The sequence below is a fragment of the Athene cunicularia genome, assembly GCF_003259725.1.
Source record: "Athene cunicularia isolate RWA chromosome 1 unlocalized genomic scaffold, athCun1 chr1_part1, whole genome shotgun sequence".
Taxonomy (NCBI): domain Eukaryota; kingdom Metazoa; phylum Chordata; class Aves; order Strigiformes; family Strigidae; genus Athene; species Athene cunicularia.
In genome coordinates this window covers 14,198,041-14,224,047 of record NW_020799091.1, presented here as the reverse complement: position 1 = coordinate 14,224,047, position 26,007 = coordinate 14,198,041, and the positions used below count along the sequence as shown (strand labels likewise).

The window sequence follows — 26,007 nt, the reverse complement described above, 5'->3', positions numbered from 1 at the left end:
TGTTTTTCAAGAATTACATTTTTTTCCAACACAAAGACTTGGAAAAAAATATAATACTTCCAATATAAAGTACATTGGAAAAAGTTTAATTCACTGATTATTGATCTCATTTCTATGCTTTACAGATAAAGCTCTCTATTGATGTCACATATAACTTCTGGATCTTATTTTCTAAGTTTAAAAAATATAGACTTATTCAGAAAAAACACTTAAGAATCTGTTTGATCTCTAACACAAGATAAATGTTTTTCAGAACAAAGAGAGGGTTACTTACAATCCTCATTTCAGTGTGTGCAAGATAAATATTTGGTGTTATCATGTAAAACCATGTCTATTATCATCCTCCCCCACCCACCACTGAGTCTATATATTAAGACACCTCGCAATTCCCTATTTATCCCATGCACCACCTTTCAAGTAAATTCAAAATCTGTTTATTTATCTAAACAACACAAACCTTGCAAACAACTAAAGAACTGAAAAATCTTTCACTGGTCAACTTTGCAATAGGTTTTGCCGTGTTTGTTGTGTTGGGGTTTGTTAATTTTCAGTTTCTTTCCCATCAAAGCTGGGAATAGTGTAGATGATAGCTGGTATTGCATTGTTCAAAGTCTAAATCTTGACCATTATACTTCTAATGCTGTACTGTAATATAATACTTTCCAGTGCTGGAAATAACGAGGAAAATAAAAACAGTTGGGTTACAGTAATGTGTTAGCAATGGAGCTCCTTGCACAATATCTATCACAATACACCACAAATTTCATCATTGCCATAATTCATGTTAATTAATAAACTCAATTGTAACTGACATCTCAACTACTTGGGTCTCTGCAGAGTTCTCTGGGCTGCCAAATAACAAACTCCTCCAGTTAATAAATTAATTTGATTGATGAGTTAATGTCTACAGGACAGGATAAAAGGTGACACTTTATTTTTCACTTTTTATATACTGCTAATTGTATTTATTGTGATAAGTAGAAAAAAACTGCATCCACCCTTATTTCTCACTTTCTACATTTACACATGATTTTTAGTGTAAAAACATTTATATATTTTCCTTTATATGTGGGATTCTTCTTACCTCTCTGTCCCAGAATTAGCACTCAAGGCTGTCTCTAGAGTCACATCTAGACAGATATTTATCCCAGTTACCTTATGATGAGATGGACTTCCTGAGATGCACATCTTCTACTGAGACCAAAGAAGGAGCCTAAGGCAACTCAGTCATACCAGGCAATTAACTTTTAGACAGATAAATTTAGATGAGATGAATTCTACTATAAGCTTTCTTTTAGTTGTAAGACTGTAGGTATGTGAATTTGTAATTCCAATACATGCTTGAATACATTCTATGTAACTTTTTGCTTTATTTATTGGAGATTGCTATTATAATCAGAGAGCAGAAGCAGTAACAATTTTTACTGTTTGGATTATTTCACTTTCATCTTACACAGTTCTGCAAGCATTGGCATTTTTAAAAATTAGTGTAAGTAGGGGAAAGGCTTTCTTTGCTTACAGATCACATCATGTTCTCTACCTTTTTATTGCTGTTGCATTTCAATTTAATGTTTAAAATGCAAAGAAAATATACTCTAGGAATGAACTCCCAAACTCATGTATACATTTATAAAATACACTTTTGAAAATGTTAATGTTTTTTAAAAGGCAAGGAAAAAAAGGTATGACTGAAATAAACACCTTGTCTCAATCTAAACAATAAAAGCTAAAAAATATACAAAAAATTATAATAAGTTCTTTTTTTATATATAAAATAAGTAATTGTTTTTCCTGTTAAAGACAGCGATTTTTATTTTGAAATGATGGAGAAAACAGGTCAGTGATGTCATACTGAAAAGGTACTACACAGCAAAAAGCAAATTATGGGTCTTGAAAGTTTAGAGCATTTAATAATTTAATACCTGTGGAATCCAGGCCATGTAACAAGGGAGAACAGATGATACACTGGGAGAATCATGCAGATTTTCTGAAAGTCGATTTCCATCAAAACTGCAGCCTTCCAGTTGTAAGCCACTAATCTGCCATGGAAATATAAAATATTAAAATATATATAACAGATTTGAAATGTCAGTAATGATTACATTGTGCTTTAATAAATGATGATCCTTTTTACTGTGACCAAAACAGCAAACTAATTATTGCATTTTTCTGTGTAAGAATAGGAAACATGATTTAAAAGCAAGATCTGGACCATGCTTCGGCATGAACTTCCTCTGATTTGGATTCACATTCTTTGAAATGTTAAGAGAAAAATACCTGTAAATGTCATCACTTATGAAAATGAAGTTGCCTGGCATTAGATTAATGGAAATATGTTAGCAACAGCCAAGTACACAATCATTACAGTGTCAAGAAGAAGAGAACGATCACTGAAAGAGGCATGACTTCCTGCTCTGAAGTCTGAGCCTGGCTTTCAAAGAATGGAATGCGCGATTACATAGCTTCTGCGGAGACAAACAAAATGTAATGAGATAATACGAGAGAGACTTGTATTTAACATAACTCAATATTTCTTAGATAAACTATTGTATGGAAAAATTAAATAAGAATCCCATATGCTTCTATAAGTGACTATAAAATCCCTTATATGTAACACACTTTAAGTTTCTTTCTTTCAATTAGTAAGAACTTTCAGCCTCTGAACTAAACATTCTCTTTTTTTCTTCACTGAAGTCCTGCAACAATATCTATTCTGGATTTCTTCCAAATAAAATTTTCAATATCTGTTGATTATTTTGTTTTCCCAGTACAAATAATAATAGTTTGTCAGTATAAATAATAATGGTCAGTTTGGCCTGCTGAAGTGAGAACTTCAATTTTAGCAATAATAAAACTTAACTCCATAATAACTTTCACGTAGCTTTCCAGAAGGCTAAATCTTAAACTGGAGCAGATGTATAACAGAAGCCACAATCTGAAAATCATCTGTTATGCTAACATTCTGAAGCCCTGAATTAAATACATAATAGTGAGATAGGCTTTCACCAAACACAAGATTCATAAAGTGGTGCTAGAACTAGGAAATACAATGCTGTTGGAAACTGGAGGAGTGACCACATAATCAAATGGAGAAAAGTATAATTTCCTAACACATTTTCTTTTGCAAGAAATTTTAAAAAGTATACTAGATTTTAAAAAGTGGTTAAAGTATGATGTTACAATGAAGATTGGTATCATAGACGAGGTAATGGAAATAATTTGCTTAGGTAATTACAGTATTCTAAAATTACTTATTTGACAAGAAAAGTTGCAGTTAAGCAGTAACACGATGGGAGTTACTGCCATACTTGAAAAGTAATGCTTTTCTCCCAAGTGTTAAGGTTTTTTTGTTAATACTTTACTAACTGTAACCTAGCTAAGATTATGTTTTGCATTTTTAATAACATTATTCTTTTGATTGTAGACATGCATTTCAGTCTTCAAAAATTTGCCCTTCAAAGTCATATTTCTGTTCTAACTCTGAACTGAGGACTCTTCCTTAGATGTACAAGATGCATATAGACATATTTTAGCGTGAAAAAAAGGTTATGAAAGATTGCATTTTAAAAAGCTGTAGAAAAAAAGCTGTATTTCACCTTGGACAGACAATGACCAGAGAAGTGGAAACATTCTTTGAAGCAATCAGTGCTCCATATAGACTAGGACTCATGATCAAGTCTCCAAAACTGTGGGTAACCTGAACCAAAACAGCCCCAATGGAAAGCTGAGAGTAGTATGACTTCTTCTCTAACGTGATCTTCCACAAATTACTATAACAAGGCCTTAGTGAAATGGATCAATTTTTTCAGATTTTCTATTTGAACTGCAAAACCATTTTTTTTTCTCCTTCAACCTCTTGCCAAAACCTTAAGGTCTTTGTTATGAAAGGGTGACACTCCTCTCCCTTCTCCTGCCAAGTTTATTATGAACTTTGCTTTGAATCTTCCCTAAGATTTTCAGGTCTCCTGCTTTTAAACAGCGTTAACATTTGATATTTTGTACTGTTTCTTTTCAATTTCACAATCTCTCCACACAGACAGATTTTGGAAAAATCTGACTTTATCTAGTAAAAGATCTAGTGTCAACAGTCTTTAATGACAGCCTATATACATTCCAGTGCCACTTGTGTCTTGCAAGAACAAAGAGTATAAAGAAAAATCTCATAAAAAGCACAGAAGGAACAAAGTCTTACTAATGATTATACTGAGGCTTTCCCACAGATGCCTTCCCGGCGTCAGGGGCTCAATCTATTATAACCACAGGTCCTAGATTATACTTTATCTTACTACACTTCTGAATGAATGCTTTCAAAGCTCTTATTTAACTCTATCACACAAATATTAGAAAGATTCATCTCATATGTTCTCCTTTCTACCCTTCCTGCATTCTGCAGGGAATTTTGTTATGGAGTTTGGTTTGATAAAAATATGTGAGTTTGGCAAAGATATTGAGGGAAGACTGGACTGATGAAGAGGTTTTAAAATGTATTGTTAGGGTGTTCAAAGGTCTGGCCATCCTGAACATCTCTAAAAGAAGTTTCTATAGAAGTGGGTTGCCTATTGAAAAATCTCTTTCTACTGCACGTACATTTCTTCTTTTGATATTGGCAATTCCTTTGACATTACACTTATGTAAAATAACATCATCTGATCTTCTGAAAACTTCAACCAATCATAGAAATTCGTTTGAAGATGAAGACCAAAATTTTGACTTTGATTCAATATTAAAAGACACTGAAAAAAATAAAACACTGGAATAATGTTCTTTCAGATACTGTTTGGCTGAGTACTGTCATAGCCTTGTTCTCACTTCCATGATAAACGGTGTAGAGAAATTACAACTACTACAAAGCACATGGATTTCACAGTATCTATAATCAGCATGCATAGTATTTTTGCAACTCAGGTCAGAGTAGAGTTTACCATAACTTTTAAAATTTTAATTCTTACAAAGTATTTGGCATTTTGCAACTATTGGTACTAGTTTAATTTTTAAAAAGTCTATTGTTATACGTTACAGATTATGTTTGTTTAACATATATTTGTAGAAAATGTGCTGATACCATGGTCCAAAACATCTCAGGTTCCAAAATTTCAAATTCTCTGCAATTCATTTTTCCTTACTATTTCATGCAATAATTTCTCATGAAATGATACAAACTACAGCAGACTTCAGGGAGTCATATTTTCACTTCATTACCTCTACAGGCCTTCATCATTAATTTTTTGATATTTCAGGATGTATACCGTAAAAAAGACGACCTCTCAAGGTGCCTTATAATAGCATTTCTCTCAATTGCTAAGAGCATAGTTTTGATATTAATGTTGATATTATGTATTTGAATATTATAAACTTGCAATATTTTTTTTATTTTCACTTTTTTTATGCACCTACTACATAAAAAGCCTCTTATCATGTTTTTTTTCTTTTTTCCATTCTTTTCTATAATAACAGAAAATGGGATGCCAAAAAGAATGACTACCTGCTTTTGTACAACAGCACAATCAGTACACAAAGCAAATGAAGTATTTGCATATCAATAGGCAATTATATTGCAATAGCCATACATTTTCAGTACCTTTTGTTAGAGAAATCCAAAGTGATACTAAAGAAGGTGTAATTTTATACAGATTGATTCTAAATCAAATATTCATCACACCCTACTAGGAGAGATCTACCCCACATCATGCATCTAAACTATCATCTGAATTAACACTGATAATTTAACATCAGAATTGATCATTCACCCAGATTCGTGTGTATTCTTGGCCTGATTGAGCGTTCCTCTGCCTACTTTGTAGTTACAGTGACAGTTTTAGCACTTCATGTTTTCTACTTACAGATGATCACAGGGTATATTATTTGAAATTTTTGGCACAGAAAGATCAGTCCAAATGTCTACAATTGATGAAGCATGATGCTATTTTTTAAAAGCGAAGGAAGACTGAAAAAAAGCATTTTCGTAATACAGATCATAATGAGATTTCCACCTTCTTTTCCTTATCAGAACAAATTCTAAGCCATCAAAAACTTCTAAATTTAAAGGCAAGAAAAAATATCTTGAAGAACATGTCTTCAAAACAGTGTGACTAAGACAGTTATACAAAGTATGTGTGAATCTTAGGTTTAAATTTAATGTTCGTCCACATTCCTAATTGTTTCAATCCTTCAACAAAGATATTCTGTTAGAATAATTAAATATTGAGCATGACTCTCCCATATCCCAAAACAGAGTCCCCCAACCATGTGAGTACAGAACCAAGTCTCTCAGTAGAAATACTCGCACAAAGTGAAATACAACCATTAGCATAAATTGAGACTGATAAACCTCAGAATAGCCTGTACTATGATGTGGTTCTTGTAGGGGATGTGAGAGATCCAATTTTAAACCTGCAGTCCGAATCATGTGAAGAAGGAACATGCAGTATCAACAAATCAAATCTTCTAACAAAAAAAAAAAAAATCACATTTACCATTTCTACCAATTATTTTATCACAAACTTTCTAATAGTTTGAAGATCTCTCCTATGTGAGAAGAAAGCAGATTAGCAAAGAGAAAATTTCTTAGTAGCCTTATCTGCAGACAGAAGGATATCCAATGAGGAAGTAACAGTGAAGTATAAGGCTGAGATATACAATGCCAAACTTGTAGTGACCCAGTTCACTGAGAATTGTATGTATTTGACTGGATCATATGTAGCCTAAGACAGCAAAACTAGACTTTTTTGTTTTTGCTAACACTTTCCAACTTGTTTTTTAGAACATCCGGTTGTGCTTACACTTAGTTTTCTTTTATTTCATTCCTATGTAAGATTTTTCATTCATGTATTACACTTTCTATAAAAGAGATCTTCTTATCAGCACTAGTGATTTTATACAACGATGACATCACCTTTAATCAAGTAGACAACTGTTGTTCTTCATAACAGTATTGTATAAACAACATATTTTTTGCATAAAGCCTGGAAAATCTTTAAATATCTCTTTCCTGAACCCTATGTCTCCTTGATACCTGTGAATTTAAACTTCCAAAATGTGACAGGTTTAAATAAAACCCAGCTTTTAACTTAATTGACCAAAACTACAATGGTAGGATCACAGCAGTTGTAGGTTTTCTCCTGTCAGTGGAGAAAGACCGGTATCTCCTGAAAGTTAAGACTTTTAAGATCTGAATTAGTGCATGTCTTTCTTCACTGACAAAATGAGGCTGTTAAACTCCAATATCCAATCGAGGTATCTAAAGACAGGTGGGATAAAACAGGGTCCCAGCAACCTCACCACAGCATTTATTTAAGGACTTATCTATTCTGCTGATTGAATTTTTTTTGAGTCTCCACTCATTACAGCTTCCCACTCCATAAGGTTAGCCTGACTTCTTGAAACTGCCGATACAGCATTAAGTTTACCAGTATTAAAAGTCATAGTGCGCATGTGAACCAAGCTTAAGATGCAATCCGGAGGATCCTTATCAAATAAGACACATTTTAGAGGATGACTTTTCTGAATCACTGACATTTTTATGCCCTAGTTACAGGCTATGTGGTGTTTAGCTTTAATAATGTCAAACTTTCTCCCCAGTTCTCCACAAGCACAAGGAAGGACTCATGGAAAGGAATCTAAATGTTCAGCATGGCAAAGCCTTTCTATACATCAAAGATTCAAAGAAGCAGTGAAGATACTCGTGAATACTTACTAATACAAATTCACTGAATATTGCTCTTATTGAGGGAAGGATAATATTCAAATCGTCACTAAACTTGACAGAATTCTTACCTTTTGTTAAAAATAACCTCTCACCTAACTGTTTCTACTATTCCTGTGGCATTGTCTTTTTATTTTTGATTCCTCTTGGAACATTAAGACTCATTTTGTAAAGCAATAGAGCGTATATGTTAGCCTTCTTGGCTACATGTAACAGTGACTGATAACAGTGTATTCTAACTAGTATTATCAAAAATCTACCACATAAATTTGCACATGAGAAAGAATTATAAGCTTCAATAAATCTTACTGGAGTGTTGTTATAGGACTCTTTTCTCTAATTAGCCTTTAACTCTAGTTTCCAAGCAGCTATTTAAATCTAGCAATGGTAAAATATTGTAATATTTTTTAACATATGAAAATACTTAGATAATATTATTCATGCATGGTGTTCAGGTATTTGACATGACTTCTGACATTTTTCAAAGATGGTAGGATGGTTCTGAAGAAGTCCAGACTTCTAGGATTTGCAGATGATAGCCTGGTAGAATGAGTGGTCTGAGATGTGAAACTCAATTTTGGCTTACTGCTGTGGACTTAAAAGTCTTGGGTGAATCTGGAACCTCAGAACATATGTTTTGCAGGCTGTGAGGTTTATCATATCCCAGGTTTATCCCAGGGAACCAAACTGCCCTCAAAATCCCTTGGTTGGTTTGTCTCCATTTTTCTAGGCTCCCACACACTTCTCACTAAATGAAGTAGACAACCATTACTCTTATTTAAATACCAAGATTGAATACTTCTAAATTATATTTTCTAGTTCCAACAGGAATTAATTCAACAAAGTTCAAAAGACTACTGTATGAAGGTCAGATTAGATGATTACAGTTATCTTTTCTGGCCTTACAATCTATTAATATTTTAGGACTATGAATTCTTACACATTCTGTATTAATTTTAGATAATGTCAGCAGCCAACTCAGAACCCTAATATCTCCGACACTTACGTGTCTGCCTGCATTATCAGACTAGAGAAGGTACCCTGCCACTTGCTTTTTCCCTCCAAGTCTAGCAGTATCTCTGCTTTAACTGCACATCAGTACATCGTTGTGTGGTGAGCACCCTGTATTATTCACCCTGTTTCTGTAAGAATGCAGTTCTAAGTGTCGTGCTCTGAGCTCAACTCAGCACTTTGAGCTGTGCAGTATTATCATGGAACCAACACACCTCTTAGAAGTTGTAGCACAGAATACTTATTTCATGAATTCCCTACAAAATTAAGTATAAAACAGGTGCAAAGAGATCTGCATTCAGCCAAAGTGGCAGTGCCACCCAAAATGTTAAGAAGCTAAGCTAAATCATTTGAGGATTCATCTCTACTTTGCTGTCTAAGGAATCAGTAGTGACTCTGTTGGCTGTAGCCCAAAAAAATGTTGGGTCTTTATCATATCAATAGCTAGTCATATTACAGTTTATTTCAGTTTGTTTACTTCCTTAGTAGAAGTTTCTTTTCCAAATGCTAACACCTGGCCTTAGACATAAAGATTTACATATGTATTTCCTTTTGCTGCATGCCACAAGTCCTGCTGGACAGCTACTTTCTGGACAACAGATTATATCTGATTGAACTGAAGCTTCGTTTTTTATCTAAGAGGTTGTTGAAGAGAATGGAGCAAGTTTAAATTATAAATTTTAAATCAGCATTGCGACTTGGGAGGGGTAGAAAAGTAACTGTTTTCCTTCTCCCATTTTTGCAGAATATTTGCACTACCAGTTTTGTAGCTGTATATCATTAACCAGCCTTTGTATCTCAGGTACACGAATTGATTTGTAGCTCAGTTTTCCAAAAAGTTTATGGACAGATGATTTGGACTGTGCTAATAAAACATCCTGGTAAAATTCTAGTAAAACATCCTAGTAAAATACCTTAACTTGGAGTTTGCCTTCCTGTATTCGCCCTTTCCATGATGCTGTAAATTTAAGGCTGTCCACTGAGCAGCTCATTACTCTGCAAGGGAAACATATATATAGTAAATCTTAGAGACATGTAACAACAGGAAATGAAATACAAAACCAAAGCAAATGTATTTTCAATGTGTACCGTACCATACTAAGTCTTACTTTGAAGAAAAACTAATTTTTAATTTCATCTAAACTTAAAAAAAATCAGCATTAAACAAGTAACTCACAGATATTCTACTTCAGTGCAAGTAACAAAAATGAGATTACTAATAACAGCAATTGACATGATTTGTTGGATCTGTGTCCTGAAAATGAAATAACCATCTTCACACACAGGGAACAATGGCACGTTAGCACACATTAATAGGTAGATTATTTTTCCCTCACCTTGCAGTCTCCTGGCGTAAAGCATTGAGAAATGTGTCTGGATGAAATATCTCTGATAGGTCAAGGGTGTCTGACAGTAGTTTCTGTTTCTCTGCTTTTTCTACCCAATTCTAAAAGAGGAAAAAAGGAAAACAAAGAATCCTGAAGTTATTGTCTGATTTTTCAACATTTTGAGTTAATATGGGTTTGTCAATTATGATTCACAGAATTGTCTAGGTTGGAAAAGATCTTGAAGATCATCTAGTCCAACCATTACCCTAACACAGACAGTTCCCAACTGCACCAGATCCCTCAGCGCTATGTCGACCTGACTTAAAACACCTCCAGGGATGGGGACTCCACCACCTCCCTGGGCAGCCCATTCCAACGCCTGACAACCCCTTCTGGAAAGAAATGATTCCTAATATCCAGTCTAAACCTTCCCTGGTGCAACTTGAGGCCATTCCCTCGTGTCCTATCGCTTGTTACTTGGTTACAGAGACTCATCCCCAGCTCTCTGCACCCTCCTTTCAGGGAGCTGTAGAGGGTGATGAGGTCTCCCCTCAGCCTCCTCTTCTCCAGCCTAAACCCCCCCAGTTCCCTCAGCCGCTCCCCGTACGACCTGTGCTCCAGACCCTGCACCAGCTCCGTTGCCCTTCTCTGGACATGCTCGAGTCATTCAATGTCCTTTTTGTAGTGAGGGGCCCAAAACTGAACACAGGAATCGAGGGGCGGCCTCACCAGTGCCGAGTACAGGGGTCAGATCCCTTCCCTGTCCCTGCTGGCCACGCTATTGCTGACACAAGCCAGGATGCCACTGGCCTTCTTGGCTTAATTTGATTAATGAAAAATGTGTGTAAATATACTGTAACTTCATAGATTAATATTATTTTAAATTATTTTAGACTGGTAAACAGAAAATTATAACCATTTAAAAGTGTAAAGAAAAACAGCAGTTTATGTGTAATGTCACTCATACATTTTAAATCAACTTCTGTTTCATTCTTTGTACAGTGCAGCTCATTTTATACAATGAAATTTTATCAAGTTGTTAACATTCTGTTGAAACCCTATTTCACCTTTACTAACAAGAGAGTTTATGTTTTCCATCAAAATTGTTGTCACTACTGTCGTTGCTTTACTAAGTTCAGGCAAATAACTGCATTCCTTCAAGTATGCTTTAAAATCATTCACTTCTGTAGACTGGATTTAAATCCAAGAAACAATTGATTTTCAATCTGCAGTAAGAGTTTTTATAAATACTTACTTTTTTTTTTTTTTTAAACATCTCTTAGAACTAGGTTGATGCTGCCATTTTTAGTGTGTTTGAGATGTGAATTCACAGAATTTCTGGTAATATAAAAACTGGCCTCTGTTATATTTGGTAATAAGTGAAACTAATAGAAGTGGGGGGAAATAACTGGCCTCAGTTGTCCTTACAGAACACACGCCCCAACCGAATTCTTTCATGCTGTCCTACACACAGCTATGAAGCCCATTACTAGGAGCAGCAAGTTTGGAATTTCCCATCAACGCAATGCATTATGTACCAACATGAGAAAAGACAAACACATTGCACCTTGCAATCTTGATAAACTATGTGTCTTAAGTAATGAAATCTGAGTTTGATCCTCAAAACATTAACAATCTCAGACTAAAGAACTTGTTATCCTCAGACAAGTGATTTATGTACCCGAGTGATTATGCAACAGTCCATACTCAAAATCCTTTGTTTTGAAACTTTTATACTATACATCTTTGGTATAATTTCTTCATACTCTATAGTCACAGGACTGACTATGCTACTGTAGTACGTTATTACCATATAATCTAGTCTATAAGTAATTTCGAGCCATATACTTTTGCACAGAAAGTTTGATGTTTAATACTAAGATAGAAAATAATCAGAGATTACAATTCCGCATGTTATCACTAACAGAGAAGACAAACCATGCTCCTTTCTAAATACCAACTACTAGAAGATTATTTAATTACTCTAGTCACTGAATAAAAAAAGTGGAAGCTACACTCTCATTACACAATGCACCTGCCAGACATCCATACATTGTTTAAAAAGTACTCCACTGTATTGTCTGAACTGCTGACAGACAAATAATTCCATAGAAGCATCTTGGAAGTAACAAAATAATCCAAAATACAAGTAAATATCAATAAATGAATTTTATTTTGTCAGTGTGTCAGACACATCTCCATAATGTTTCCACCATGTTCAAACATTTAATTGGTGATCTTTTCATCTGTCACATCACTGATTATGAGCCCTCAACCCAAATGATTCTGAATCAGTTAGGAGATTTTTTCTTTCCACTTTCATTACTTAAATGCACACAGTTAATGACACTTGTCTGCATGATACTTCTAACGCCTTTATATAACAATCTCTTTTATCATATAGCAGTAATTCTGCATTCTAGTTAGGACAGAGATTGTAAATTGTTTTGTGTAATAAAAGTAGACACAATCATTTCAACTTGTATTTAATATAATCATTCTATTGCCGTCATCAAATAAACTTTTAATGTAACTGCTAAACACCATCACGAACATAGATGCTTAAATTCCACCCAATTAAAAAAACAGTATGAGTGATATTAATTCTGAACTCATATAATTAAGTAGCACTAGGAAATACAAAATAACTTTCATTTGATCACAAAAGCAAAGTTTGTAGTTGCTTGTACTTCTCTACATACAGCTGAAGACATAGCTCATTCACAGCCGTTTAATAAATAATTTAAGATTTAAATGCAATCAAAATGATAATGAAATGTATTTTACAACACAAGTGTTAAAAAAATCCTTATACTTATTCTCCTTTTTGTCTTATATGACCATATGGAAGCATGTTAGTGAAGTGCCACAGTCTCAAAAGACAACATTCTATTAAATGGATCATTTGTCACTAGTACATCTACTGCTACTCTCATAACACTTGGAAGAGATCAGGTCTTTAAAGGAAGGCAGTTTAAGCTAAGATGTAGAAAGACTGAAATGATGTTTCTTGAAAATTAAAAATACTCTAACAGCTGTAGTATCTTCATTTCCCTCTCCTATCCCAACTCCAATCAAAACATACATTGACTTCATTTGTTAAAGTGATGCCAAGTTGTTAGACTTATTGATCTTGGGTGGTCATGTAGCATTTCAGTCTGAAGGACCTTCTTCCATCACCGAGTAGAAAACTTTGCCTTTACTGCCAGGTAGGCCAAAATAATCTACATATTTGTCACTTGCCAGCAGGATTACAATGAGAAGACTACCATCAGCTCCAAGACAGTGTAAAATCTAGCTACTTGTCTCTGTGGCTCAGGTCAATACCCGCTGCTTCCAACTACTCACTCCTACCTCCCATAAATATGGTCTTTAACAGGTTTGCTGCAATTCAGGATTTGGTTTTCTTCTTTCAAAACAGCTAATAGCCAAGATCTAAACTCACTAAAAGCAGATTTCAGTGTATGAATTAATGATACATCTTTGATTACATGAAAGCTGGAATGGTATAGAATTTATTTTTAAAACTAAGTTCACATTATATCAATAGTTTATATTATACCAATAATGTGGCCTACAAGTCCAAATATCCTAACCTCAGAAAGATTTATGGTACAAAATAAAATTTAAAATCTATCATACACTCTTTTTTGTAACTGTTTTTTTTTTTTTTCTTCAGTATTTCAGCATTTCAGTATTTCCTGAATGTTTCTGATTACAATGAAACTAGAAATTTGTTGGAATTGTCCATGCTAGATCTAGCACATGATGATTATAAATATAATATCAAAATTTATCAGCAATACCCAAACTGCTTGAAAACAATTCCTAGCAGGATATTTGAAAACTTTAATTAATGTGAGGTTCTGTTTGGTATAATAAAATGATTTTTTTTTTTACAAAAATAAATCTCTAAGGTGGTTCAAATAATATTTTTTTCATGTATCTTAACATCCAAGAAGCCTCTGTTCCTTTTTTATCTTCTATAATCCCAAAGCAAACTGAGCACCTCATATCAAACAGTGGAAGGAATAAGAAGGCTGCCAGATTTTCACATTATCATTTATACAACTTTAGGATCACAGAACTCCTCTACAATGAATCAAGCATTTATCCTCCACCTGTTTTAATTCATTCCAAACATATTCTTTTCTACTGTGTTTTTCTGTTGGTGTGGTCCCAGAAGAGAACTTTTCTTGAAAGAGAAAATCATATAAATCACTACAGAAGTTATTTAATTTCTGTGCCTAGATGGAAAATTGTATTCACTGTTATATGAATATGCATAGTCAGAAACCATAGAGCACATTTGTTTTCCCTTTAGTTTTACAGGGATTTGAAGTTACTAAGGGAAAAAAAATGCAGGACTTTGGATAAGTCTGAGAGAAAATGATGGTGAACAGCACTGCTGGGAGAGTAAGTATTCAGTTAACCAGAGTTTAGATTAAGCAAAGGTCAATCAAGCAGTTATGCTAGAGTCTTGTTTTCCTCACAGCGCAGCAGCTGTTCCATAGGTGTGCTCCTAACTGTTTCCATCCAGTGGTAAATACCAGCAGGAGTAATTGTATCACACTCCAAAGAAATGAAATAGAGGGTTCTTTTCTGGCAATGAGCACAGAAGGGATAATGCATAGCTTCTCAGGAGCAACTGGCATACAACAATTTGCTCCCTTGTGGTATTTTTTATTGCATGTGAAATCCTTAAAGTATTATTCTTGAATTAGTTATCCTTTATTAAATGAACATATGAATACTGCAGTATTTCAGGTCTATGATAAGGTGTTGGCACATATCTTTCAAATGGTGAATCACACAGGAATTTAATCTGGAGTCCTATTTTTGTCTTAAAATAGTTTTTCTGGTTCTTTATTTTTTGTTTGGTTTAGGGTTTTTTGTTTTTGTTTAGGCATGTAGACCAGAATTGCTGGTTAGTGCTTTAAATAAAATACTATTATTTCTTTATTTGTTTGACATGCCTCGGAAACCCCCTGTTTGTTCAGGAAGTCTGAAAACTTACACAATAGCACAGTGTTGAAGCATAAAAATTCTGAATTCATTAGCATCAACATGTCAGCTAGCAATGTGCCAGAAGCATACGTGCAGTAAGGCATAGCTGAGGGAAGCATTAGCAAATGTGATCTCATTCCGGTTACTGTATTAATTTATTTTCATCAAAACAGGAACTTAATTTTCCATGAATTACTCCTTCCTACATTTAATAAGGATATCAGAATGATAGTGCTGCATAAGAACTGTAACACCATACTGACAAGTTCATGATTGATGTATGCCAAAAATACCTACTTTCAGATATTTCCTGTATGATCACTAAACACAGAATCCAGTTAAACAATATTCATGCTTCATGCCTTCTAGTTTCTTCTTTCTCTACAACTAAATACATCAATTACTAGGTGCTAGATTGCATTTGCTGTAACATAGAGTATAACTTGGTGAGGAAGTATAACAGCTGGGACTAATCCTTGGTAGAACCAGAAACTATATGCAGAGCAAAGCAGACAAACATTCACAGAAACTTCAGTGTCTTCTGAAAGAGATTATGTTCCTACTTCCTACCTCCACTGGAGAGAATTGCAGGTGAAGGAATGCAGTGGCACAAAATATTCATTTGCAGATAACAGACAAGACTGCCTACCGTAATCCTTGGACAAATTCAGGACTACATCAGACATAATTTCTTTACAGAGCTTTGGAGCAGGGATGCTGCAGTCTACTTTGTGATGGTGCCGGTGTTACTAAACAGGGGTACAGAACTCTCCATATATTAGGCACTAGTAATGATGGGATGCACCACAGTAATTTTTTTTATAGTACCAGCTTAAAGGCTATGTTACAATAGGGAGAGGCAACAAAGAACTGCTCACTTTGCTGTGGTTCATTTTCTCTAGTCAACACCCCATGAGATACAGATTTTCTATTAAGCATCTCCCTCACAGTTCTTGTTTCTCTTCTGAAACAATGACCCCTTGGACTGTGGTCACCAATCTCTTTTTTTTCTTTTTTTTTTTTTTCTTTCTTTTTACTGTTTACCAGTCATTTATTTTCTGCTGAAACCCTCTCTTGAGACTGCCAAAACTCAGAGAAAATCTCTGTGTCACAGAACTCTTCTCTATTATCAACTATTAAGGCTTAACCTAACTCTCAGATATGTGTGCAATGTTTATCAAAAACACTGTGCTGGGTTTGTGTGGTGGGGTTTTTGGTAGCGGGGATGTGGGATACAGTGGTTGCTCCTGTGAGAAGCTTCTCAAAAAGCTCCCCCAGCTCCAGGTCAGACCGATCTCTGGCCAAGGCTGAGACAATTAGCAATGGTGGCTGCACCTCTGCGATAATGTATGTAAGAAGGGAACCTGCAAGGGGGAAGGGGGGACTCTGAGAAGGCGTTAGGAGAAGGACACCTCTGCGAACATCAATGTCAGTGGAAGGAAGGAGGAAGGAGAGATACATGTGCTGGAGCAGAGAGCCCCCCTGTATCCCATGGTGAGACAGCAGGGCCGCCCCCCTGCCACCCATGGAGATCAGCAGAGGAACAGAGATTCACCTGCAGCCTGTGGAGGACCCCTGGGACTCTGTGGGAAGACACAGCCCTTGCTGTTGCAGCTCAGTGCTGGGAGGACTGAAGCATGTGGAGGTGACCCACGCTGGAGCATCTCAGGAAGAATGCATCCCCTGTGTAGGACTCACGACAAAGGAAGTTTGTGGAGGACTGTCTCCCGTGACATGGACATGATGTGGAGCAGGGGGAAGAATGCAGAAGAGTGCTGCCCTCCCCTTTGAAGGAAGAAGCAGTGGACTGACCGCACCCCCCATCCCCTGTCCCAGTGCCGCTGTGGGAGGAGGTAGAGATATTGGGAACAAAACTGAGCCCTGAAAGAAGGGATGGGTGGGGAGAGGTGTTTTAAGGTATGGTAACGCTTCTCACTGTTCCATTCTGTCTGTTAAGTGCTGGCTTTGTTAGTGTTTGAAGTAAAGTGATGATCTTGTGATGATGCAACCCCAGTCTAAACAAAGGAAGTATATGACTGCATGGCCATGTCTGTGACATGGCATCCTAGAACACACCATGCTGCCTCATGCTAAAGCTACTTACACTTCACTGAACAGAACACTGCAACAGGGATTACTGCTTAGACTGTCAAATGGTTTGTTCAACAAAGCATAACTTTGTGTAGACACAGTAATTAATGGTTGTTTTTTTTTAAAAATTGGTGTAATAAGTTGGTATGGATTGTTGATTGTTCCTACATAGTAGAGCCATGGCATTTAGAGTGAAGGTACCTCATGCACACCATATGAGCTATTTGAGGCCCATAAAGCCCTTCTTTAAACCAGAAAGGGGAATTTTTTATTGTGGCCAACCCCAACAGAACAAGTTATCGTCAAGGCCACAGGTCTCTTTCTGATGTCCTGTCACACTTGAGGGCTAAGAAAATGCTGAAGATCAGTAAAATGGAATAAAGCTTCACTCAAACCTGTTGTCAGGAAAAACAGGCATTATGGAGTAATTTAGGGAAAAAATATTGCACATTTTGTTAAACAGCACTGGGTTTTTTGCTTTATTTTAAAATACGTTTTTCTTTTCTTTTTTTAGATACAATGGTTCTAGTCTGAAAATTATTTCTGTTATATAAATAGTTTATTCATAAAATTAAACATTTGGCAGCAATATCTATGTCATTTTGATACGTACCGCACAAAATTTTAAAGTATCCTACAGTATCATGAAATGAAAATAATCACAGTTCAAAGATCTCTGGAGATCTTCTAGTCCAACTCCCTATCCTCAAAGAAGGGTTAGTCTAGACGCCTAGACTAGATTGCTCAGGAGCTTGTTCAATGATATTTTAAATATCTTGAATGATAGAGATCCCACAACCTTCTGTGGGCCACCTGTTCCAGTGTCTGACCACCCTCAACATTATTTCCTTCCAAATAATCAGTTTCTACTCTTACAACTTGCGTCTGTTTTCTCTTGGCTGATCTTATTATGTGCCACTAGATATATCTAATACATGAAACATTTGACATTTTCAAGACATATAACTAGATTTATCACTACTGAATATTTAACATTTAAGAGAGAAGTACTACACCGACATGGTATAAATCCAGTACATATTCATTAGAGCAGATTTGACCCAAAAGATACAGTGGAAAAGTTCTAAATTATAAAATAATACAATTCAGGTTGAAATGGGCCTCTGAAAGTCATTTGATCCAATCACAGCTCAAAGTAAGGCCAAATTCAATGTCAATTTAGGTTGCTCAGGGCATTGTCTACTCTAGTTCTGTGTATCTCCAAAAGTGGAGATTTACACACCTCTCGGGGGAACCTGGGCAATGTTTATTTCAATTAGACAGCCAAAAACTGGACAAGTGCTTCAGATGTGGCCTCAAAAGTGCAGAATAGGAAGAAACAACAACTGCCTTTGACCTTTAATAAGCTCATTACGAATTTTGCATTTCTATGGTATCCTGATTATCATGGGTGACACATATTTTTAACAAACTGGCAGCTAATAAGCAACACAATTTTATTATTCTAGTAATATCTTACTGTATTTTCCATTTAATGGATTATTCTGTTGATATATTCAAATCATCAATTTTGACTTTCTCAGTCTGATGAAAATGAAATACATGAATACACATGACTGAATAAATCTATTTTATAGCTTCATAATTACATATCTGAATAATGGACAATAGTCAGTTGAGTTCTAAATTATTTACTGCATTTTGCCTGATATGTAGGTAATTTCAGTTGATTAAATTTATCATATGGATCATGAAATATTAGAATGACACTAAAAATGGTAATTATAGAGAACCTATAAGAAAATACATTGTAAGTGTAAGGTAAAGGATGTACAACACTGTACAGTAGTACAAACCTGATGGGAATTCTGAAACTCAAGCTCAGATGTAGAGAACAGATTCGTCATTAGATCATAACTCTCTTAGTTTTGAGTGACTACATGAAATTAACAATATAAAGATATCACTGCCTGCAAATATGCTCTTACACATTCTCCTCCATGTAAGGGCACAAATTCTAAATAAATTGCTATTTATAGCATTCAGATGAATACAGTCAGAAACATACTATAGAGCAGGAGGGTATTTACCCTTCCTGTCTTTAAGCATCACTTACATGCCTAAAATGGGGATCTAAGCTTCCTATTACTCGTAAGAATTCTTCTTTGACTCTAGTTTTTGGGGTTTTCTTCACTCAACTACATCCCTTGCTGAACATTTAGAGACAAAGACCACACCAAGAACAACTCTAATAAAATAATAAAAAAAACCCCAAAATTAAAACCCCAAACCAGAATGCCTACGTGTTTATTCCAGTTTTAAAATACGGTCGTGACAACAGAGTTGTTGAGTGCACTTGCATCCTGCACTGGTTGCTTTATTTGAATGTGAATTCCCAAGAGTAAAACTACAGCACACACAATAGATAAACAAGGATCTAGTCAAGAATTACTCTAATTACTTTTCTTTCACAAACTAGATTTGAGATGACAACTCTGAAACATTAAAAATATTTTTATATTTGTACAGGAGTACAATATGAAACTATGTTATAATTTCAAATTCAGCTGTATAGAATCTCCTTCAGAGAGATAGGTCAACACGCAGCTGCAGTTCTGCCTTCCCCCAAAGAAATGCCAAAAACATTGTTAATTAGGGGTGATGCTTGCTTGTGAAATGGCAATGTGTTTCTATTAGAAAATTGGTGCACTTTTTAATATATATCTGCAAATGTTATTTGAGGAATCACTAATCTTGATTAATTCAAATCTCAAATCAAGAGATCATATATTTTGTAAAGTATTTCACCAAGCCAGTTCTCACCAAAACAGTTCAGAACAGAACCATGATCACATCTAGTTACTTTTTAGTTACAAATCTGTCTTATTACTCTAAGAAATTTATTTCTATGTATGCACGTTTGACTATGAACTCACAATTATAAAATAAACAATAAAGGTTTTTGCACAGATGTCTTATTATTTATTATTAATTTATTATATTTTTATTGCTTATTATTAGATGACAAAATTTTTGTAAATATAGTGGTGATCAGAAGAGCAAGTTACTGCAAATGAGTTGTCTAGAAAAAGCAAAACAGGTTGATGGATGGTGTATCTTCATAAAGCACTACTACTCTGTATTGTCCACTACATTGATTAAAAAGGGAGGTGGTACAACAGCTAGATCTATCAGAGCTTCAAATTTGCCTATTACATGAGAGACAAAGAAAAAAATCTACGTTTTTATAGTAGTACTTGCAAATTTCCAACTTTTACCAAGCAGTTATCACTTAGATAAAAGGTCTTGAAAAATGTGTCTTGGCTAATAAATTCTGAACAAAGTGAAATCAAGCTGCAACATGATGAGAGCTGTTGGGAGCCAATTAACACTCAGCTTCTTAGCAGATAATACTAGGTTTCAGTTGTATTTTTGTTTTGATATTCATGACAGCTGAAGAGAAGCAGCCAAGAAAAGCAGCAGAAAAACACTAATTCTTCAGAATAAGGTGGAAATTTGAATTAAAGTGATGGAATGGGTGGATTTAAAACACAGTATTTTAATGTATTTTTGTGCTTTAATATTAGAATACTAAGGGTGAAGTATTCTGCACTGTAGAGATACCTAGGTAATAGCTGTTCAAAGAGAGTGATGAGAGGAACAATGACAAGGTGGGGAACACAGCCAACCTAATCCATCTGAATCTGCTACTCCTAAAACCATAAAAGACAACCATTAACCTATTGTCCCTGCTGCAAAATCTGCTAGGGCAACCTGCTGGACAGAACTCTGAAATGCTACGCAAACTAAGTGTGATTACTTAAAGGGGGGTATAGGTCTTATTATGGAGTGCCCAAGTGGGTGAATCTGGGGACTGGACATGACAATTCTGAGATTGTACAAGAGCAAAAGTGGGCAAAGGAGGATAGGGGATGAACAAGAATGGGAAAACAGAGAGAAGGATGTACAAGGACATGTCACGTGGAGAGGCTGCTGGTCAGTAACACTTTGGCCAACCTTGCACCTAATCACCAGAGTCTGTCCTATCCTCCTCTTAAGCTTTATTTTTAGGTTTTGGGGTTGTTGGTTTTTGTTTTGGTGGTTTTTTTTTGTTGTTTTGTTTTGGTTTTTTGTTGGGTTTTTTTTAGCAAATTTCTAGCAGTACCAACCAGCAGGAGGATAAGGGGTCTGGGAGCTGCATGCTGCAGACTGAGGGATTGGAAGAAAGACAGTGGATAGAACAAAAATCGACCATATTCAGGAAGGGTGTTTTCCTTGTGCAATGAACCACAGAAACAGGATAGGGCTATTCATGCCGTCTGTGTTTATGCAGCTGCCTGTAAAGGTACTGTCCTCCTCTGTTAGCCCGTGTGTGGTTGGCTGTGTCTGTACAAAGTGTGTTTCCATTACTATTTTGGGATTCATGTTCAGCCTCCATTTCTCAGATTTTATGTGCAAATCATCTATTGTTGCATTAAGACTGATTTACAGGCTCCTCAGAGTTCTTTAACTCAATGAAAATTGACAGGACTTGATTTCATGACTTTCTAAGAGCAGACTTTCTGTTAGTAGTGAATGAAAATTGAACCTCTTTGCCTAGATGTCTTGAGTGTGAAGGAAGAGTCCTGTATCTGCTATTCCCAGGTTTTCTAGTAGCTTCAGCAGGCAGTTTCTAAAAGTTCAAATCTCATATACCTTGGGTGTCCAATCTACTTTTCTGGGGACCTAATTGTTAAAACGGAGGAACAGTGAGGGTTCCAAAACAGAAACAAAGTCATTCTATCTCAAATAGCAAGACAGTAGTAAAATAGTAAAAATCTTATACTAGAGGATCAAACTGGTATTGAAATTAAATTTTATTACTACCCTAGATTTCATTTAGGACGGGAGGGGACAAGAGATAACAGCATCTCAGAGTGATACATACAAGTCTCTTGATAAAATATGAAATAGAACTTTTAATATACGCTTTTAGGAGTACTTTATAGATAAACATCAATTTTCAACAAAAACTTCCATAACTTATGCAAATAAAAACTTTCAGGTTTCATAATAATTTCCTTGATTAGAACTCTGAAAGTAGTGTTAATGATTCTGAGGTCAAACAGTCTTCATTTTCAGTGTATGCTGTAAGCCTTTTAGCAGCTGTCTGACAGTCATCCAAAGGAAGAACTGTTTTACAGATTATTTAAAAGCAGCTCAGTCCAAAAGAAAGAAATAAATATTTTAATTTCAAATACAAGGCCTTGTTGGAATAAGAGGGTTTTTTTTGGAAGAAGTTAAATTAAGCTCTTTATTTAGTTAGTTCTTGTGGAAACAAAAAGTTCCAATTCGTTGACCTGACACATCATTTTCAATGTTGATATTCATTTGACATTTGCGTGGGCTGCTGTTTTGCCTCTTAATAGCTGTAGTTCTGGGTTTCTTCTCTCTCTTTCTCTTCTGCTGGTACCCACAGCCAAGAGAAGACACTTATCTACAAACTGGGATGGAATTCAATTCTATTATACACAGATGTGTATCACTGCTCAGTTATAATCATGTACCATGAGAGGGAAACCACAGAACACATTTATGATGCCACCGTGAGGAAACTGGGAGTATAAGGATCAAGAATTACAACCAACAAAAAGATCTATGGTGATTCATAAGCTTCATATCTTAATGTTGATATCAAATAAAACACTGTAAAGAAGATGAAACACAATATTGTAAATTCAGTGTCAGCATTGCTAATTGAAAGTATTCAGAAGCCTTCATCTCAGAAGAATGTTCAATAGACAGAATTTTTGTTTTAAAGCAAAAGCTAATTTCCAAATATCAGAACTTCCACCTGAGAAGAAATCACATATTTCCATCAGCTCTATCACCATGACATAATACACAGCAAAACATGGCACTATTGCATATTGCATGTACTGATTTGTTCATACTTTAAGTAGGCAGACTTCCTTTTTATTTTGCTTTTTCTGAGTGAATGTAGATACAAGAAATGCAACACCTGTTGTTTTTCTGTCTGTTGTATGTAATGCTCTCAGAACATCTTTACACTTCTATAAATTCTGTTATAATTATTCTACCCGCCAGCCTATATTTTGGGTTCTTCCCCATCCCCATTAAGTGTTTGTAAGAGAGCAGTTGCTTTTATTATTTTCTACACTGGTAGCAAACATTTTGACAATACAACCTTTAACTAATAACCTAAGCAGAGACTTACTGCATCCTTAGTAGATGCAATCTTTCAGTACAACTTTTATGTTCCAGTGTTTCCTATTTTCCTCTTGAAAAACACCTGAATCAAACCTGTCTCAAATGGTGAAGGTATATCTTATAGTGAATGAATCAGAGGGAGGCATGAAAAAAAAACATGATGATGGAGTTGGTGATATAAAACCAAACCAATCCAAAATATGGCCTTTATTGAAATATAAATCTGAAGATAATTTTCAGAGTTATGAGAAAATCTTTATTGAAACCTTTATTGAATTTCTGGATCCCAAATCTAGAATTAACTATGATAATTTACATTTACAAAATCAATAAAGAAAAGTCACAAAAAAGGAAAGTTAATTAAAAAATTATCAAGGCTAATAAAAATCTTGGTGTAATATGCACAAATGTGAATTGGAATGACATTTAAGGAAAAAGATGATTCAACTGAAATGCATAATTAGAAATCATCAACATTTTTCCAGTAAAATACATACAAAAAGAAAAAAACATAGAAATGGTATTTCAGATGTGATCTGACTAGAAGCTTAAGAAGCAAAACAGACTGATAATGTAGTATTAAGGATTGCTTCAAATACAACTGAATTACATTTTTGATGTAAAAAACAAACAAAACAAAACAAACCCAGATATCTGGTCATCTGTCACTATTTTCTGTTGTTAGAAAAAAAAAAACACCACAATTTACTGCTTATGGATACATTTATATATTTACTGTAAACCTCTGGTTAATAATCTGTCCCTCTCTTACTAGAAGTGTTTAAAATTGCAAATTATTTCTTCATAATGACTTTCATAAAAATTAGTAATCCAATTGTACAATTTTATCAGTGCTTTGAACAATGAGAAAGAAGGATTCCTATCATGGTATAATATAATGCAGCACATTTGGAAATAGTTGACTGGAGTAATATATGGAAATAAAAACTTTATAAATATGCTTGGCTGAAAATCATCTATTACTCTGAACACAACTTCATCCTATTACACTCTGCCCTATTATCTCCCCTTTTTATGTGAGATGCACTCCACACAGAAGCTCGAGCTCTAATTTCAGGCTTCTATTTTTAAAAAATCATATAAATAAGGAAAACCACATGCAGTTTGGTCACAACCAAATACAGGTAGAAGTCACAAACTGCAAGGTATTCTTGAAGATTATGTACACCGCTGACTCAGCCACAAATGATGTTTTTTTTAAATAATAATGACCATAATAGCCAGTCAAAAGACAGAAGGGACTAAGTTCAACTCTAGTTATATCACCAAACAACATCTGAACATTATCACTTGTTGCTATATATATTTACACTTCATTATTTATAATTGGAGCTTTTTTGTGAAGCAAATGATAAAGAAAAAAGATGCATTAGCCAAAAGAAATATTTTGCATAACAAGAGTCTTATCAATACTTCAGAAACATCCATTTGATAGTTTCTTTAGAAAAAGTTATGCCTAGAAAACATTTGTCCCTCAAATCTTCCTTCTGAATCTGACAGTCAACACTAATGTACACAGAAATCTTCTTTATATCTCAATGGACAAGACTGTGTTAGTCAAGGTCAAAACCAACAGCTTTCTATTTATTGCCTGGAGGTAACAGAAGATCTGTCACTCCTAAAGGAAGCTCTTGGAGGTTCTTACAGTTTCCCCTCTATGTATTTGACATGATAAAATCTGGTTCCTTAAATACTAATTAATTTAGATAAATGACTATTTAATTTGTCTGCCTATTATCTTAAATATACCACTTCTGTCAATCAAAGTATAGATAAGATTTACCTTAACTAAAAATTATCTTCTTCACTGTCAGACTGTAGACTGACAGAGTTGTTGCCAGACTCTGCACCTTCTATTATAGCCCCTTGTAAACCTGGAGAACGCAGATGTTTTCTTTATTTGCTTTAAGTCTCCTATGAATTTCTATATTACCACTATTAGAATTGCTTCACTTTTTCTCTTTATACGTATCTTTCTATGACATAAAAGAGTGTCTTGACTTAGATGTAAAGATTCATCTGAGTAATAATCTACCTTTTTTCCCCACAGTTCAGAAAGTCTAATGACTAAAATCTAAGATGTAAATCTATAGTGAAGTAACTAACTTCATTACTGACTTCAAATTGCTCAGTCTGCTGTCTTCACATTTCTCATCTATAAATTTTTACATACCTTTTCATACAGCTAAAACTCTTTGGGTCTTGAGTTTGGAAAGGCCTACTATAGTGCAATTCACAGAACATAGTATTTCACTGAACACCAATGTACTGAGTAAAATGACTCTTTAAAATTACCTGTATAGCCAGTGCTCGAGCTACAAGACTTCTAAGATATTGTAAAGGATCTTCTGGACCTTCCCACTTGCTTTGCCATGTGATGGGACACTGAAATAAAAATGTATTTACTGAAAATATCCATTTCAAAACTATAATCATTATATCTTAAACTGGCAATCTGAATGAAATTAAATAATCCGAGATCAAATATATCTACAAATAAAAAAGACAATACAAGCAATACAATGATCAAAGAATACAACCACTAATAGGAAGGTCATATTCCTGCTAATTCTTTATGTGGCCCACAAAGATACAGTGCTGATGGACAACTTAGAATAACTTCGGCTATGCAATAAGGGAACATCAGTAGGTTCCAGAAACACTTCAGAAAGGCCT

The 26,007-nt window shown here is 34.9% G+C and overlaps 1 protein-coding gene across 3 annotated transcripts in view; it reads right to left on the bottom strand.

The window, feature by feature from the left end:
* DYNC2H1 (dynein cytoplasmic 2 heavy chain 1) overlaps positions 1–26,007 on the bottom strand; it is a 180,513-nt gene that overhangs the window by 4,654 nt on the left and 149,852 nt on the right. For all 3 annotated transcript variants that reach the window (XM_026843929.1, XM_026843951.1, XM_026843940.1), the window contains 4 exons: positions 25,627–25,716; positions 10,051–10,160; positions 9,628–9,709; positions 1,923–2,039 (listed from right to left, as the gene is read on the bottom strand). In XM_026843929.1, the coding sequence (XP_026699730.1) occupies positions 1,923–2,039; positions 9,628–9,709; positions 10,051–10,160; positions 25,627–25,716 (399 nt within the window). The remainder of the gene's footprint in view (positions 1–1,922; positions 2,040–9,627; positions 9,710–10,050; positions 10,161–25,626; positions 25,717–26,007) is intronic.